The following is a 17,457-nucleotide window of genomic DNA, read 5'->3' as shown; positions in this document are numbered from 1 at the left end:
ATGTTTTTGCAATTCATGATGGTAGCAGAAGCAGCACAGAATGTGTGCATCTGATTCTTCAGTTATAAGCCAACTTTCTCTCCTAGAGTGAATAGCCCCTGAGTTACATTTACATGAGCTTGGGCTGGGGATCTACACACTCCTTGATGTAAGCATAGCTACCCAAATCACATTTCCCTTGAGAGGAGATTATTTTGTGCTATATCAATCTGGTCCGTGCAGGACTTGGAAAAAGCATCAGATGTTTAGGCATTGCAAATCCTTTTGCCATAGGCGAGGTTACTAATTAAAAAGCGTCAGCATACAGAAGCACCAGATGCAGCCCAACCAAGGATGAATGTCAAGAAATTGGCAAGGAAAAGGGAAAAAGCAAGAGAGAGGTTAGGAAGAGATCAGATGTTTTTTTTCACAGAACGTTCCCTTTCTTTCCACTCATCATTTCTTCCCGACCAGTTTGGTGGTATCTGACATTACTTCTCGCAGCAGGGCGTCTCATCAGCTATATCTTATTGTGGAAGTCGCATATTGTGGCATTTCATAGGTAGAGTCTGGTCGTATCCCATCTTGTCACGTTATTAGGTGTGACACTTCGCTGGTGCCATGCAGTCACGTTACAGCTCATTATTACATACGTTGTTTTCTGTGTTTCTGTTGACATTTCTATGAGACCTTGAATGTGACTTTGGAAAATGTTGTTGAAATACGCTTCCAGTTTATAACAACCATCAGTTCTTTCAACTGAAACGGCACTGGATGCATTCTAAGTGTGAATAAACATCAGCTGATGAAGGTTAATTTTGCTGAGAAGTTTTATTATCATCTCCACCGTGTTGGTGCAGGGAAATCAAGGTAGAAAAGGTAGTTTTCTAAAGGCTGTGCAGTGAAGCCAGATTCACAAAAGCACTTGAACAGGTGCTTAAACATAAGCACAGGCTGAAGTCCTGCCTTAAATTAACCTGAACTTGGGGTCTATGTGACTTCCTAATGCATATTATGAAAAAGCTGGCCGTTACTGCTCGGAAAAGGTTGGTATAAGCCTGGCATAGTAGCAGAGGAAAATAAGGTTGATGGACATCTCTCTCTGGAGCAATTCTGTTTGTGTTTGGTTTTTTTCTCAACATGCCCTTGGTTCTCTGCACACTTATGTTACAAGCCATGGATTGGAAGCAGTGCAAATAAGGTGGGAAAAGAGGGTCCTCATATTTCACTGAATTCTTCTGCATTCTGCCTTCATTGCTGTGATGGATGTTCACTTTACTGAGTTGGCATGAGCATTCTTTTGGGGCCTGCTCTGCAGCACATGACACTTCTCTGACATAGTAAAGGGGTAGAACATACACCCTGGAAAGCTGCTTGTTTCCGTTAACATCCTTGTTTTGAACAACTAGCAAAAATGTTGTACAATGGTAATTCTCATGGATTGAACTGCCTGGTTCATTGCTTTTCACTGGTGTCATTACTCAGTGTTTTTAAACTGGTTTGAAGGGGATTAAAACTCATCTCTGGCATTTGCAAATAGCAGCGTATAAACACTGGGTGATTAATACTTATTCCAAACACACAGTCAAGATTTTCTTAGCAATCTCTTTAGGTTTTAGATTTTGTTTAAAGTGGTCCCTTGCTCTAAGTCAGAAGCATTAATTTCTAGGTAACAGGCACAGATGTCCTTCAAACCTCCAGTAAGTGGTCTCATTAAGTACTTGAGTAAAATGAAGGGTATTGCATCAGATGAAATAGCTGGGAATAAAGAGCTGTATTGTCTCTTGGATGGAGGGAAACTGCCTGTGTTTTATATCCAAGACAGACACAGAAGTTGTTACAATGCATGAGAGCTGCCAGATGCTCCCCCAAAAGAAGCGGGGGGGTGGTCATTCTTCTTTTCCACTGGTCTAGTAATCAGAAGAGAACTGTTTTTCTTGTTTAAAGCCATGGTTACCTTGATAAATAAAGCCTCAGTGGACCTTCAGCATGGATATTTTAGGGCTAGGTATTTGCCTAGACTTCTGTGTAGCTGACAACTATAACATTTTTAGGTGTAGTTTGCATGAGTCAGATTTGTGGCTGGATCTCTCTGATGGACTTAATTCAGGTTTTACCACTACTGCATTAGTATTTCCATATCCAATTAATCACACCAAAGCAGAGATCAATTTGAAGGAAGCACAAAAATTATTTTTGTGTTATTTCTTCATTGTTTTCCAGGATTCTGTATCTTTGGTTTAGTACATGTGAAGTAATACAATGCAGAGATTATCTCCTTTTCTGGACATGTGCATCACTGGCAAGCTTAGTAAAAGTCACCACAGCTGGATGGGGAAATACTGTGTTAGTATTTGAAATGTCTGCATGCATCTACATACACCCCCTGTAAAGGATCAAGTGATACATAAGCAGTAGTTGAGAGTATGTATGTGAATGGGACAGGTGATCACAAATTTTGCCCGTGCTAAGAATAAAAGAAGAAAGTCAGTTTCTGCAAATAGGAGATTAAAGTTGTCCTGTGTAATAACGTCAAATTTCAATGAAACATTGAAACGGTTCACTCAGTCTAAGCTAGCTAGCTGTTTAGGTAGGTCAGAGCATGAATCAGGAAGCGCACAAGGTGTCTGGTGATTTGGGGTTTTAATAGTCAGGATTTTTTTTCAATCAGTTGAATAGTTGCATTGGAATTAAACATCAAGCCCTAACAGGGACTGATTTTCCTGAGCTGAGACAAACAGGATGTGTTTTCTATTTCGTGATTAACAGCTCTTCTGACTCTGGTGTTGCAGTGACATGGAGTTCATATTTTCATTGCTGTGGCATTCACAAGTGAGGAGTAATTTATTTCAGGTGCTGTTAGTTGTAGCACATAACCTAGGAGGTTTTTGAATCAGGCTCCTATTGTAAATTGTTCCTGAAAGATCTTCCTAATCTTATTAATATTGACTGATTCTTTGTATTAGGATTTCCCAGGGATTGGTGGAGTCTAAAGGATTAAAGGCCTCTGAGTCAAGGATGACCTAGATTCTGATAGATTTATTATGCAAATCCTTACAATCAGAGGTCAGTAGTGGAAACATCTGAAGCTAATATGAGTTAATATATTTGAGTCCTCTCTGAAATTAATGAGTGTTTCAGTTCCAGGTGAGTACAGTACAGTTTATGTTTAAGTATTTCAAAACTGCTTTGATTTAGAAGCATATTCAAAAAGTGACTTAGGATCTTAAATCTCCAAATCCTTTTGGCTGCTGCTGAAAGTTGGGTTCTGGAGACACTTTTGAAAACAGTGTTTTCCTCTGAAGTTGCAGTGGGGCGTCGGAAACTGCCCTTTCTGACATGATAATTTCAAGAAAACAGCAGATTCCCAACAATGAAGCAAGTTCTCAGTTTCACTTTCCTTTTTGTAAAGGAAATTCCCTGAGCTTTTTTGGTTATCTTAAGTGGAAAAATGAAATATAACGAAGAACACCAAGAAATTAAAAAACTACTGGCTTTCCCAACTAAAAACAGAAGGTTGATTTATACGCATAACCATTTTTCTTTTATATATTTACAAAGTGCTCTATTACTTGAAGATCTGATAAGCAGAGAAAGTAATATTCCCGAACAACCTGGTCCTCGCCTGTTATAGTCCAGCTGTCCCTACTGTTTGAGTGGGTGCAGGGATCAGATCAAAACCAGGAAGATTCTGAATGTAATTCATATATAAAGGCATTAATGCATTTTCCTTTATGGTAGCTTCTCAAAGTTCAGCACCCGGACCTCAGGCCACAAATGAAAAAGCTCTCTATTTGGTTCTTTAAATATGTTTTCATTCTTGCAGTTGTTTCACAATCCTGACTACTTAATTGTATTTGTTTCTTTTATTAATAGTTGCCTTTTTATATCATGCCTTTCTCCTGAGACTGTGAAAATATGTAAATAACCTGAGCAAAGACATTCCATTTTAGGCCAGTAGTAGGGTAGGCTGTTATGATTATGCTATTTAGGAATAAACAGAGGTGTTTACCCAAAATATTCAAAGCTGACTCTGAAAATCTAACTGAAAAGCCTTCAAATTAAGCAAATGTTTTAAAACTTGTTTTTGTAAGTCTGTCAAGCAAGGAGGCAGTAGCAGAGGTGGGGACAGAGGACAGGGAGCTGCGCTCTCCCTTTTCTGATATCATGAGCAGTGCTGGGACAGGTTCTGATTTTGATTATTTTGGTTTAGATCAGGGTGATATCCTTGAAGTCAGTAGCGTGCGTATAGTGTAACATTCGATGACTGGCCTTAGGTTTGGACCCTAATTGTGAGAAGCCTTGCCAGATGGTGCTTAAGATGTCCCTCTGTTGCTCTCGTTTTACACAGACATGCAGAGTTCACAATCCCAGAAGAAATCCTGTAGGATGGTGATCCAGTCCACCTCGTTTTGAACAGGAACGTTTTTACCAGCTCTTTTGCCACCCCCACACAACGTCTGTTGTCTGCTTCATGTGTACCTCTAGCTTCCTTTGAGACAAACCACTTTGCAGCTCCCTGGAATGGCAGGCAGAAGTGAGCCCCGCTGCCGCCAGCACCCCACACTTTGACATTTCCCAGTGCACTGGTGCAACGTGTTGTTTCCTACTCCTGTATTTCTCTGCTACCTTGCAGAATATACCAGCAGAATGTGGGTTAATGGGGCAGGCATGGCACAGAAAATAGTCTCTCTGAGGAGTCATTAGGATTTGCTGGCGAACTGCCAGCTCAGTTGGTGCAATTTTACACTCACTTTTCAGAACAAGCTTAAAGGGGAAACCTCTGTTCGCTTTAAGCTATTACAGCCAAAGAGAGGCTGCTGGGGGTTGCCTGCCACTGTCCAGATCTCTGATGAACAGCTGGCTGCAAATACTCCTCTAAGCACTTACTCAAATGATTTGTTGTTGTTGTTGTTCTGAAATTGGTAGTCAAGACTATTTAAAATTAATGGATCTGCATGGGATTGATTGGTGATATTGCTGTCTCCTATGTTTGGATTTTCCCAAAGTTAAAAAACAGAGTCTGAGGAGGGGCGTAAGTGGCAGAAACCCACAAAAAACCCAAAACAAACAAAAAAACCCCCACCAAACCCTCCACAAAACCTTCTGCCTGGGAAGGCATAGCTGAGCAGGCACAACTAAACTTCAGCCAGTATCATACATATATACATACCAAAGATTTTAGGTCTGTTCTGCAACAGGCTTCAGCTGCATGTAAAATTAATAGCAGCTGATAGCACACAGCTCCTGAAACGGTTAGGTTGTCACAGCTGTAGGGCATTGTAATTTGTTACTTGTGTAAAGAGTTAATCAGAATAATATAATTAGTTATTGTGATATAATAAACTGAAATGCAAATTAATTTGGGGGAAAAAAACCCTGCTATTATATTTATTTTACTTTGTTGCTTAAAATGGAATTGCATCAACCAGAATCAATAACCAGAATCTTTTGGTTTTTAGAAACTTTAGGTCAGTTTTCATGTGAAACATGCAGCCCTAGTTAATGCTTACTGATCTGGAATTAGAGAGCAAAAGGGTTAAATCTCAATCCCTCTCTGATTTATATTTCCCTCCCCTCCTTCCCAGCTGTGGACATGGATGGAAGATCTGCAGAAGGAGCTCTTAGAGGATGTCTGTGCTGACTCTGTGGATGCGGTTCAGGAGCTTATCAAGCAGTTTCAGCAGCAACAAACAGCCACCTTGGATGCTACCCTCAATGTTATTAAAGAAGGGGAAGATCTAATCCAACAGCTCAGGTAAGCATCTACCTGGAGGACAGGTGTTGAGAAATCTGATATATGTTGTAGTTTAGGTGTGTATAAATAGGGAACTGTAAGATGGGATTAATTAGGAGAGTTTATTAATTCTTTGCTTGTTTATGATTCTTCAAATTATTTGAGTATTTTATTAAAATGGCAAGGAGTGATTTGTGTGGACTGATTAGAGTAGTCTGTGGATCAGCATGGGTTCCTATTTGACAGATTATTTATAGCCATAGTGAAGTGAATTGGAACAAATGTGTTTCAGGTGAATATTTTTAGTTGGTATTTATAGAAGGTTGTTAAATTGTTGTGAGCTGGGGCCTTGTGATTTATATAGTTACTCCTGATGTAGAAGTGTATTCCTCTTAATAAAATATACATGTGTCTAACAATCTTCACTCTTCCATTTTGCATGCAGCACCCTTCTATTTATCTTTGTCCATGTGGGGTTTATTCATACTGTCAAAGAGGGTCTTGTAATGCCAGTTCTACTTGTATTATGAATTAAAACTGCTCATTTTACCTGATTCTAAATACATGAAGAGACTGGCTCCAAGAAGTTGGTTTGGTTTTTTTTTTTCTTTCTCAGTCTGTAAGTGTAGTAGAAAAAATGTTTGCAGAATAAGATTACACAAAACTTGTAGTTGTGAGAGCTCTCTCATTTGTTCTTATTTACAGTGGCTTTCTGTGGCTTTAACTTTCTTTACGGCAGTGGAGTTTTCCTGCTTTTTAGTGATGTTACTGAGCTCAAAACCAAGTCCAATGCATAATTTAGTCTTTAGATCTTTGTATTGTTACAGATTGCCCTTATCTACATGTACATAGCGTGTACACTCTGTATACATATATAATATGCAAATCTTCCAGGTCTTACGCATTTCACCAGAGACTCTCCCAGAGAATTATGTCATCCTCTTCACCCTGAGCTTTCCTAATCTGATGCCTTCAGTTCTCACATGAGAAGTGCAGAAAACCGTGAGCCATGATAGGAAAAGTCTAAGGTGCTCTAGAGCAGAGTAGATACTGAAGGGCCCCTGGTGGAGCTCACCTGGCATCCCTGAGTCTTCTACTACAGCCACGTGCTGAGCTTTCTTCTGTACCTTTTCCTGTCACCCTGGATGCAGTCTTCTCCCCTGGGTCAGGAAAAAAATTGAGAGATTTGAAGGGGCTTCTCCCGGCTTTGATTGTCATTCAGCCCTTGGCAGCCTGTGTAAATTCCTAGTCTTGCTGTATGTGGCTTGCCTGCATTACAGCGGGAGAGCAAGGGACCCAAGCTCGGGTATTGCTTGCCGAGATCAGAGTAGGAAACAAAGAATCAGGAGTAGACATAGCTAGGCTCCATCCATTTGTCTTTGCTGGTGAGATAAGTAGGAAGGAGACATGCTGTGTTTGGTAAGTGAGCTGCCAGAAGGAGGGGGGTTTAGATAAGAATGTATCTATGGCCAGCCATAACAGGTCAGTCAAAGGTCTGCATGGTAATTTACCTTTGTGCGAAGAAACTTTTTGTAAAATTAAGGGCATTTCTATGAGATCACTATGGCAGTGAAATTCTGGACTAAAGATTTTTTTGTTGTTCATCCCACCTATTGGCATAACATGATTTCAGTGTGAAGAGCCTGAAAGGGACCCTGTATAAGTCCATCAGGTGGAGTGTGGGGTGGTTTGTGGGGTTGCAGAAAGTGTTTGTATTGAAGGAGTCCTGGTGCTGGCTTTGGGATTGGCCTAAAGGCTTTTTGCCTGCACCTGAGTCAGTAGGAAAACAGCATGTGGAGTTGGAGAGTGGCCAGGGCAATATTTGGATCTGCGAAGTCAGTGGAGCATCAGTATGAATGGCAGTTGTTGGAGAAAGGCTGGTGTAGTGTCTGTAAGGTCATGCAGAGGAAGAGGTGAACTGGGAGATGGCGTGTGGGACTTCAGCTTTTATAATGCAAATGTAGTAAATTCTTAGTTTCAGTCTTTGAAAAGTAAGGGTGGCCTCAGGTTTGAGACTTTTTTTGGAATTGGTGTCATGCCTAAATATTTGTGAAATGCCAAGACAGGTTTTCTGGCAGCTGTATTTAACAAAAAAATGTTGGTTTTGGGGTCTGGCTTGTATTCTGGGCAATGAAAAAGGTGGAACAGCATGAATATATTTGTGCAAAGTGATCCCCTGCTTCTGATAAAGTTAAGACGAAACAGAGAGAGAACAGTTGTCTGAAGGACAGAAGCCCTGAACGCACACAAAGATTTGCAGAGCTGAACTGTCAAGACAACCTCTGATTCAAGTGTTGGTTTTGAGCACTCTAACTGCAAAGCCTGTAATGTGATCCTGGACTCTTTCAAAAAGTGAAGCAGAACTGTGTAAGAAAAACATGAAACCACCTCTGTGTGTGCCCACTCTAACAGCTTTTGTGGCTGCTGGCAAAAGTAAAGAACACACAGATAAAGGAGGAAAAATTAGAATTGCTGCAGTCTTTTCGTAACACAGCATTGCATTTCACAGTGAGGATCACCTTGTACCTGCCGTGAAGAATAGCTGAAGATTGCAAATGCTACAACAATGAAAAGAATGAAGTACACTTCTCTTATCAAGCATGTCATAGCACAGGTTAAACCAAATAAAATTAATGGGGCTTTGAAAAATTTTACGTTTCTTGTGCTTATCTCTGAGAGGACAGACCCTGGTTTGGAGAAGATCATTTGTGTAATAGCACTCTGTGTCTCCTCCAGATAGCTTAGGAAAAGCTCAGCTGCCTGAACTAGTTAAATACAATGCCTGGGACTGCTCTTCACAGAAGGTCTTCAGGGCCTGAAGAGACCATGCCTATCAGGAATAAAACAGGCCTGGCTAGCGACACTGTATGTGTCATGGTTAGCATTGGAAACACTTTTTTCACTCTTCCTTATCAGTGTTTCACTCTTCCTTATCAGTGTTTCACTGAGGTGATCATCGTTCTCAGCATTCAACATGAAGCAAACCTTTTGAACTGCATTTCTAGGAGTGCTGCTGGGGGCAAACTTTCTGCACATATGTGAAAGGCAAAACATTGACTCGCTCTAGTGAGATGTGAAAGAACAGGAATGTTAGGGGCAAAAACAAGACAGTGAAGAGTTGTGTATCTTGCCTTCTTTACAGTAGTTCAGCATAGGAACTTTTGATAATGGGTATGTTTCACTAAGCTTTCTTCCAGTTAAAGCACTGAAAGTGGTTTCAGGATCACAGCGTTCATTCTGAACAAACTCAACAGCAATGGGCTAAGCCCAATGTTATGTTCCCCAAAGTTTATTTTGTATTTTTTTCCAGTAATTTCCCTACATTTTATATCTCTAATTCGTAACCTTTCAGAGACTAGTAAGGAGCTTTTATGAATTCTTTCCCAGAATTTCTCATCACTAGACAGAGCGAGAAATCTTGTGGTGGAAGCATCCAATCTCAGAAATTTCTTTAACTGGAAGGAGATCCTTCTCAAACCAGACTGTAGAGGGATTGTCAAGGCCTTATCTGAGGAGACTGTGAAAAAGTACCAAATTATTACACTTAAATTTTTGTATTGCATCAGCCACTGAAATGCAAGTGTGGCTTGATTTGAAGAGTGAAATGTTTAATGAAAAAGAATTTCTAAAACCAAGTGTGTCTTTAGATCCCATGAGAGATTATTCAACACCAGTCTTGAATAATTCATTGAGTCATTTAGATAATATATGAATAGTAATAATCCTGCATTTGAATGAACACATATTTCATGTCCTTTTATAGAAGACAGGTGCTGAATGAAGGAAACAGAACTTGATTGAATGTGGCCTCAGATTAAGCTGTAGTTTCAAAATCTCACCTTGTTATCTTCATTCATCCTTCCTCTGTTCAGCTGTAATGTGGAGGCAGAGAGAGAGCTTGCAGTCACCAAGAAGGTGAAAACACAAGACTGACAGAATGGGGCGGAAACCATACCACCTGGAGAGAGTAATATTGGTGTAATATTCCCTTATAAGCAAGGGAAGTTGGTAGTACTTGCTTCAGAATAACGCTCAAGCATCTGAAGTTCAGTGTGTGAAACAAAGTATTTGAGGAAAAAGACGTGAAACACATCCAAAGAGCAAACAACTATGCAGTTAATAGTATTCTGTATTTTTAAGTTTATTCTTAGGCTTCATGTTCAGGCAAATGCTTGTTCTGTTCCTTCAAGACACGTAATGAAAACAGAATACCACGTGTGTTTTGTTGCCTTAAAACCTCAAAGGTGTGTGTTAAACTTACCTAAAATGACTCTGTGTCAGTGCCTACTTTCAATTTAAGGCATCTGTAAAAGGTTACACTTTTTTTTCCTCAATTATGCTCACTGACAGTGTTCAATTAACATTTAAGTTGACTGTGCATTGTTTTGATCTGACCCTATGTGATGATAATTTGCAAAGAGCAAAGCACAAGCATGTTCTGTAGAAAACTACGAATGCTTTGCTAGATGTTTACGGAGGGAAAATTCAACCCAGAAAAGGGAAATAAAAACCTCAAAATTGGGAACACATTAACATTCTTCCACACTCGGGAGATTCTGCGGGCACCTCTGCTCAGCAGCCCAGGTTAGCTGGCCAGAAGAATGGCTCCCAGCCGCGTTTGGTCCCTGTGGGACAATGCAGTGACCTGGCAGTGTTATCTGACATTTCGCTTGCCTTCCAATATTGTCAGCCTGTTCGCCGCACACATGGGAGTTTGCTGGTGCACCAGCAGTCCAGCAAGGACTGTTGGATTTGTAATTGTCCCCACCACCTTCTCCAAGGCAGAACTGGAGATCAATAAGAAATATTGGTGGTAAGACCTGCTGGCTTACCCGCTTCATCCTGTTATCCTACCAGCGCACAGGTCTTTCCAACAATATATTTGATAGGGTTTTCAGTTGGCTTGGTTTAAGTATGCTAAATAACGCAGCTGCTATCACACGTCTTTGAGTGGGATGGATGGAGAAAACCATTGCATCTAAATCTTGTTTTAGCTGAAGTACCAAAGCCGAGATTAAATTATGGCTTCAGAGTTTCCTTCCTGGTTCTTGTTAAAGTTGGGGGACCTTTTGTGGCACATTCGAGGATAAATTTCAGCCCTTTATATCTGCAAAGGCTCTTTATCCATAGAACACTCGCTGAAAAAAATTTACTGAAGCTGTAAAGACTGTAGGTGAGCCTATTAATATATGTGAGAGCATAAATAGAAAAGAAACTGTCAGGACTGTCCTATGTCCATGCTAAGACTTTGTTTAGGTACAGCAAACTTCCCCTTGGTCCTAGCCCACCAGTTAAAGGGCTAGCTCCCTTCTGCTGCCTGTATATGGAAGGTGTAGACAGAGCAGTATCTGACCTGTCACAGGCATGTCTCATTTCACTTACCCTAGTGAAAAGACAAGTCGGAGTCTGTCTTACAGTGTTTGAAAGGTGTTTTCCTTCAGTGGAGTTTTTTGCACTGTATTCTGCATCTATTGCTGTACTATGTAATCCAGAGGAAATCAAAGCATCCCTACCCCTTGGTCTAAAATGCTGGTAATTCTGATTCAATTAGTCTGTAAGTAATAAAGCAAATGCACAAAATTAACTTGTGAAAGTCCAGGTGGCTAAATAGCATCTCTGAGCTTGGTGTGAGTGTAGGCTGGAGCAGGTCACGCTGTAGGATTAAAGGGGGTTGCCAGCCAGTCTCCTCAAGAGAGCCATTGAGATTGACGGGTCACTCTCCTCCCCTCCCCCTCCCAAGTGTGTAAGGTCGCAGTGTCATGACACAAGAAAGGATGATGCCCTTGTTCAAACTTTGTGCCGAGCTCAGGAGCTGCAGGATTTCAGCGAGTAGAAAAGATGAGTGTAGCATACACCTTCCCTCAGCCCTTTGTGCTTGGGTTTGCTTCTCAGCAACACGCAGAATCGCAAATGTGTAGTTCTTGCTCTTTTGCCTGCCTTAAAGCTCAGCTTTAACCATGCTCTCTGCCTTGCTACAGGGACTCCGCCGTTTCCAACAATAAGACTCCACACAATAGCTCCATCAGCCACATTGAATCTGTCCTTCAACAGCTCGACGAGGCCCAGGTACAGATGGAAGAGCTCTTCCATGAGAGGAAGATTAAGCTAGACATTTTCCTTCAGCTCCGGATTTTTGAACAGTACACCATCGAGGTAAGAGCTGGCTGCATGACCTGAGAAAGGTAGAGCTATGGGAGAGGGAATGTATGTAAACATACTCTGTTGGGATACACCTGGAGCTGCTTGTGCTCAGCTGTCCAGTGAGGAAGAGAGAGAGTTACAACAGGTTTTAAATTCAGCTTGTTGAAGCTAAAAATATGCTTTAGGATATACTGCAAGAATGCACTGAAATAGATTCATGTCTGCTTAACTGACTATGCTGACAATCTGCCTGCTTTGCAGAGAAGCTTTATAAGATGCCCCTGCTATAACTCTTTATTGACACTAGTCACTCAGGGATTTGAAAGTTCTGTATCACTTATTAGTGGGGTTTGTCTCTTCAGATACAAACATAGATGCATACAAACAGATACATGCTTGGCTTTAAACCATGAAGTGAAAAAACATGTTATGCATGAAAGGAAAGGATATTTAAAAGATGGGTTTTTAAGCATCACAGTGGATTTATTTAAAAAGGGGGGGAAAAAAAAAAGAGGGGAAAGTTAAAGTATGTTTTTATGTCCTGTTTTGTACTTCTGTTTTGAAATCAAAAGCACTGGATGAAAACTCATCAAAACATTAATAATTGAGGTATTCTTGGACAGAGAAACTTTAAAGAGACTCCAGCCAATCTCAATAATTACTTGCTGTAATTCTGATAGGACATGATGCAAAAAGAACAACATGTAAATGAACTTGTACACAAAATCCTTGAAAGCCATGTGTCAGTGCTTATGTTCCTTCTGGGGTGTGTTCCTCCTACTGTATCCCACTGGTGCTTGTTCAGTTCATGGAGCACCTTTAAGTGTTTTATGATGATCTATTCCTGAAGGTATTGTTTGGAAATCTGTAGGTAATCTCAAGGTGGGTACTGGTAATTAATGGGAGCCTAGGAATGCTGTGTTGTACTTTGAAATCTTATTTTAATACATAGCGTGATGAATTATAGTGGAATAAAAGACTGAAACTAGAGATTTTTAGGTGTCTTGATCTATAATTGGATGCCAGAGATAGAAATCAGTGAGGAGTATCTGAGCTTTCCTGTCATGACTGCATAGTTAGGTATTGTACTGAAGTCTGTTCTACAGTGCTTGTTATTTATGTAAATTAGAATAGTTTCATTTTACTTATCAGTTATATACAGCCTACTTGATATTGAGAGACAGTATTCTTCGTGAGTATGTGTGTATAAGTATAAATGTATGTATTTCATGTCAGATAACAGACTTTGCCTTAAGAATGCTACATTCAAAATTCAGGAGCCTACAGTAACTGCAGTATCTCCTATATTTAAATAGAAGATGTCTTGTTACAATGGTGTGGCAAATGTTGAATAACTGAGACTTTTTCTCTGAAGATATAAATGGGGTGTGAATGCATATACTTGTACATACCTATAAATGGCACCTGTGTTTTCAAAAATGAAGAAAAAAAAACAGTATGCGCATCTGGAACACCCAAATGTGTCTGTAGGCAGTATATGGTGAACCCATGTGAGTCATTCATTAAGATCCCATCCTGTTTCACTGTAAATTCTAGGTCTGAACCTAGAATTATGCTGATTTAAGTAAAGAGCTAAAAAAAAAAAAAACAAAAAGCACTGTTTTCAAATTCTTTTTCTTTGTACAGTCTTTCAATAAAAGATCTCAAAGGCCGTTACCACCATGGATTGCTTTACTGATGGGGCAACTGAGGCATCAGGAGATGAAGTGACTTATCCTAGTCCCCTCCATATGTGATGCCAGAGATGGAAATACTATGTGGATCTCCCTGTTTTGTTTCTGCATGAATCTTTCTTCTGTGTATTCACAGACATATTTGGACTGGCTGTGATACATTAAGATATTTAAAATTGGAAATGTGCTTCAGAATCTTCTAAAATCAGATTAGCTAGAAAGGATTTTAAAGAAAATCACCAGTTAGTTGTCACTGTAGATTTGCTATTTTTTATCATAAGAACATCTGAATTCCCTCTGCAAGATTAATATTACAAGGAAATCTGAAAACATGTTTCATTGGGAATCTATGGGCAGATGATTTTATTTAGAAAGCTCCCTCTTACTGAAAAATATTTTTTATTTTAGAATAATTCTGACAATTTATAACTGAACACACAATTAAAAATATATCCAGGCCAGTATCTTCAATATTATAAGTACATTCAGGGCTTAAACAAGAAAAACAATTTGGTGGATAATAAAAAGAAAGGCAACTTGAAAAAAATATATTAAATGACACATGTACGCTATGCATTTCAAACAGCTGAATTGGCTCAAATTGACACGATAATGATCCTTAGAAAGTAGATTGCAGTCAGTTGCCTCAGCCATATAATAAAGATTCCAAATCAGTAGGAAACCGTTATCAAAATTAACAAAATTATTTTATGCCATTGTTGAGAAGCAAAAAGATTTTTTTTCATCACCACAATTAAAAAGAATGTAGTATTTCTGGTGGGAGAAAGATGATGAAATTTAAAACAGGAAATTAAGTATTTTTTTCTACTGAAGACAAGTAGCTTGAGCTATGACTGGTAGTGTATTTAGGTTTTAATTTTCCATAATAGCCTAGATCCTGCATAGATTAAGAATAGTGAAATACTGTGTACCAGTATGACTGTCAAATGAATTTCTCCTTTTCTAGTCTAGATAAGCCCCCTTCCATCTGTCCAAAGAGCAGTGCCGTATTGACCACATCCCTAACGAAGTGTCTCTACCTGCTGCAGCCGTGTTAATCTCTCTCTTTCCTGCACTCACACAAACCGTCTGCAAAAAGTGGGCCCTCCACCTCCCAAACTTGAAGACCTTTGTCCTCTTCGCTGCTTCTGTCTTGTCAAGCATTGAGTTTCCCATTTTTCCCTCTCAGGTCTGTGTTCTCACCTTTTGGTTCTCAGGTTCTTGTGCTCCAGGGAATCCCTTATGATGAGGACCCTTCTCTGAAAACTCTGGAGAAGAGGGAAGACTTGCATCTCTCTAGTGGAAGCCAGAGGGATGCAGCGGTGGGAGCCCATCTGCTTCCAACAGCTTTGGGGAAGGCTGCACGTTAGAGCTCGGTCTCAGAGAATAGTTACATCTCGTGTTGTCTCTTTTCATCCAGTTTTGGTACCAAACATTTTTGATTCTGTTAATTTTCCCTAGTACTCTCTCTCTCTCTCTCTCTCTCTCTCTCCCCTTTCTAATTAATAATGCAAACTGAAAGTATTAGGAATTTTTCAAGCTCACAAATGGTAATTGAGTGAGGGGCCTTTAGTTTTATTTAGAAAGTGTCTGACTGTCATTTGTTCTTTGGAAACTTTCCTGCTTTTACTGTTCTCCCCAGATATTGAAATCCATGCCATAGATGACATAAACCTTTTCCTTTGGCACTCCTTCCTAAACTTGCACTGTACCCATCTGCTTTGTAGCCCTCCTGGTTTTTGAGTTTTCTAGAATCTTCTTTTCTTGACAGAGGTTTGGAGTCTAGATAAACTTCAGAATTAATGATTACTGCACAAGCAACACTTATTTCCGTCTATTTAGGCATCCTTGGACCTTTTCTTGTACTTCAGTGAAATCTGCCAACTATTGTTGCATTTTGTCTTCAGGAAAAGTATTTTACATAAAGAGAAGCCACCTGCCTATTTCTTTGGCAGGGCAGACCAGCTGCGTTCATTTAGCACTTCTAAAGACTTCTAAGCTACACAGGCAGCTTTTGTGTTGTACTTGAGTCAAGGCAGGTTTGGCAAATACGAATTTGGATACGCACCCACAGGCACATAGCATGTGCTGCCTGTTCTTTCTTGCCTTAATCTCATTATATTGACTGATATTTACACTCTGGGTTCTTGGGGTAAATTATGAAATCCAAACTATGACAACACCTGGAAACAGACATAACAGAAACATGAGAGAGCCTAGCTGTCCCTGTGGGAGGCTATTCTGCCTTGGGTTTTAAAACTATAAAATGGCAACCCATTCTTTATTTAGGAAATGTGTCTAACTTTGATGCCTGATATGTTTTATTCCTTTACCAAGTCATTGCACATTTCAAGACAAGATGGGATCATTAGGATTATATGGTTGGTCTTTCTATATGATACGGACTTCAATTGAGTTCATGCAGCCAACTAAGTAACTTGGGAAATTTCATGCGATGTGAATATGGTAGCTGATCCACTACGAGGAAATAGGGTGTAAGACTCAAGGGACGATAGCTGGCAGACATTAGCAGCGGTGCTAATACCATGCTGAGCACATCATACATATGAAGCACAGTCTTATTCCAGAGTTATGTCCTCAGTAATATCTGTCAAGTATACTTTGTCCCTTGCTTCAGAAATAGTCATTTAACGGCTTATTAACCATTATTTAAATGAATACTAATATACAGTAAAATGCTGAGTAAATGCATAAGAAATGAATGGTAAAATGCACTGAGTTGCAATCCCCAACAAAATTATTGCCATCCAGAGTCTTTCTGCATATTCTTTCTTTATATCTTTTGTAGAGGGATGATCAATTTCACCTGTAGGCCTCTATAAAACTCTGTGACTGAGAACAGGAATGACCTCAGCCAATACCTGTCTGGCAGCAGTTGTTGGTTATCTCCAAAGCAAATCCCTTCTCCCTTTCCCAGAGCTGCCCAGCTCCTTCCCTTGTGTGTGTTGTTTGGTTTCCTGCAGTGCATATGGAGCTGTGCAATGCTAGACAGAGCCTATGCACTGTAGTCTTAGAGCAACGTGGTTTCTAGGCCAAGACATAGTCCTGGAAGGGATTATGGGGGTTCCCACTGTACAATATAAATTCAATCTTGTATGCTGTTTGTTATCTTTCAAAAAGCCCTATGATCACTAAAATCTTCACCTGCTGGATATCTAATTTTCCACCATTCAATCTCTTTTGGCTCCATTTCACCTGCTAATTAAATTTTTCAGCCTTGATTTCACTTGCTGGCACTTCTGGCTGTTCGCATCCATCCCTGAGCATGAATTTAGAGGCAAACAGGAGCCAGCTTTCACAGTAGTTTACTTCATTGTTATTTACAACTCACTTGAGTTTCCCATTACAGGTTTATAACATTAGCGGAACCTTTCAAGTGAATTAGCTGCCTGCGTGAAGGTACAAGATGTTTTACAGCCCCTCACTGACTTATAGCTGACACTCAGATGTGAGTTTCTTTATTAGACGTAAGAGTTACAGAGATCTTGAGGTACATTTGAAAGAAAGGGAACAGTAAAAAAAATTTCAGCCTCTGCTGTTCATAAACTGGAATCCTGTAATGTTTCATGCTTAGTGAGCTTTTGTTTTTCTTTTCCATATATACCTAGTTTTCAAACTGCACATCACTTCATTTTAAGGAAAGGCAAGCACTAAGCTGTCCGGGGCACCCTGTCTTTTCGAGATGAATTCCATTGTTTCTCTTGATATTTTTGGGATTCAGGAGCCAAAAGCACCAGAGCAGAATCATCACTGTGACAGCCTTTTCACACTTCAGTGGAGCAGGTCCCCACTAAGCCAGTGTGGCATCTTTGTTGTCAAAAAAATGGGTGACAGTATTGTCATACTGCACAGTGTCAGCCCAAACTGAGGCCTGAGAAGGAGGAA

General features: G+C 40.0%; 1 protein-coding gene across 2 annotated transcripts in view; it reads left to right on the top strand.

Moving 5' to 3' along the window:
- The window catches only part of KALRN (kalirin RhoGEF kinase), a 530,063-nt gene that overhangs the window by 319,510 nt on the left and 193,096 nt on the right, over positions 1–17,457 (top strand). The window contains exons 12-15 of one of the 2 annotated variants that reach the window (XM_059820281.1): positions 5,568–5,737; positions 7,003–7,022; positions 9,179–9,200; positions 11,695–11,869. In XM_059820281.1, the coding sequence (XP_059676264.1) occupies positions 5,568–5,737; positions 7,003–7,022; positions 9,179–9,200; positions 11,695–11,869 (387 nt within the window). The remainder of the gene's footprint in view (positions 1–5,567; positions 5,738–7,002; positions 7,023–9,178; positions 9,201–11,694; positions 11,870–17,457) is intronic. The other variant, XM_059820280.1, reaches the window with a different exon arrangement.

The sequence above is a fragment of the Gavia stellata genome, chromosome 8 (assembly GCF_030936135.1).
Source record: "Gavia stellata isolate bGavSte3 chromosome 8, bGavSte3.hap2, whole genome shotgun sequence".
Lineage (NCBI taxonomy): Eukaryota > Metazoa > Chordata > Aves > Gaviiformes > Gaviidae > Gavia > Gavia stellata.
Note: the sequence above shows the minus strand (reverse complement) of the source record. Positions and strands in the feature narration are given on the sequence as shown.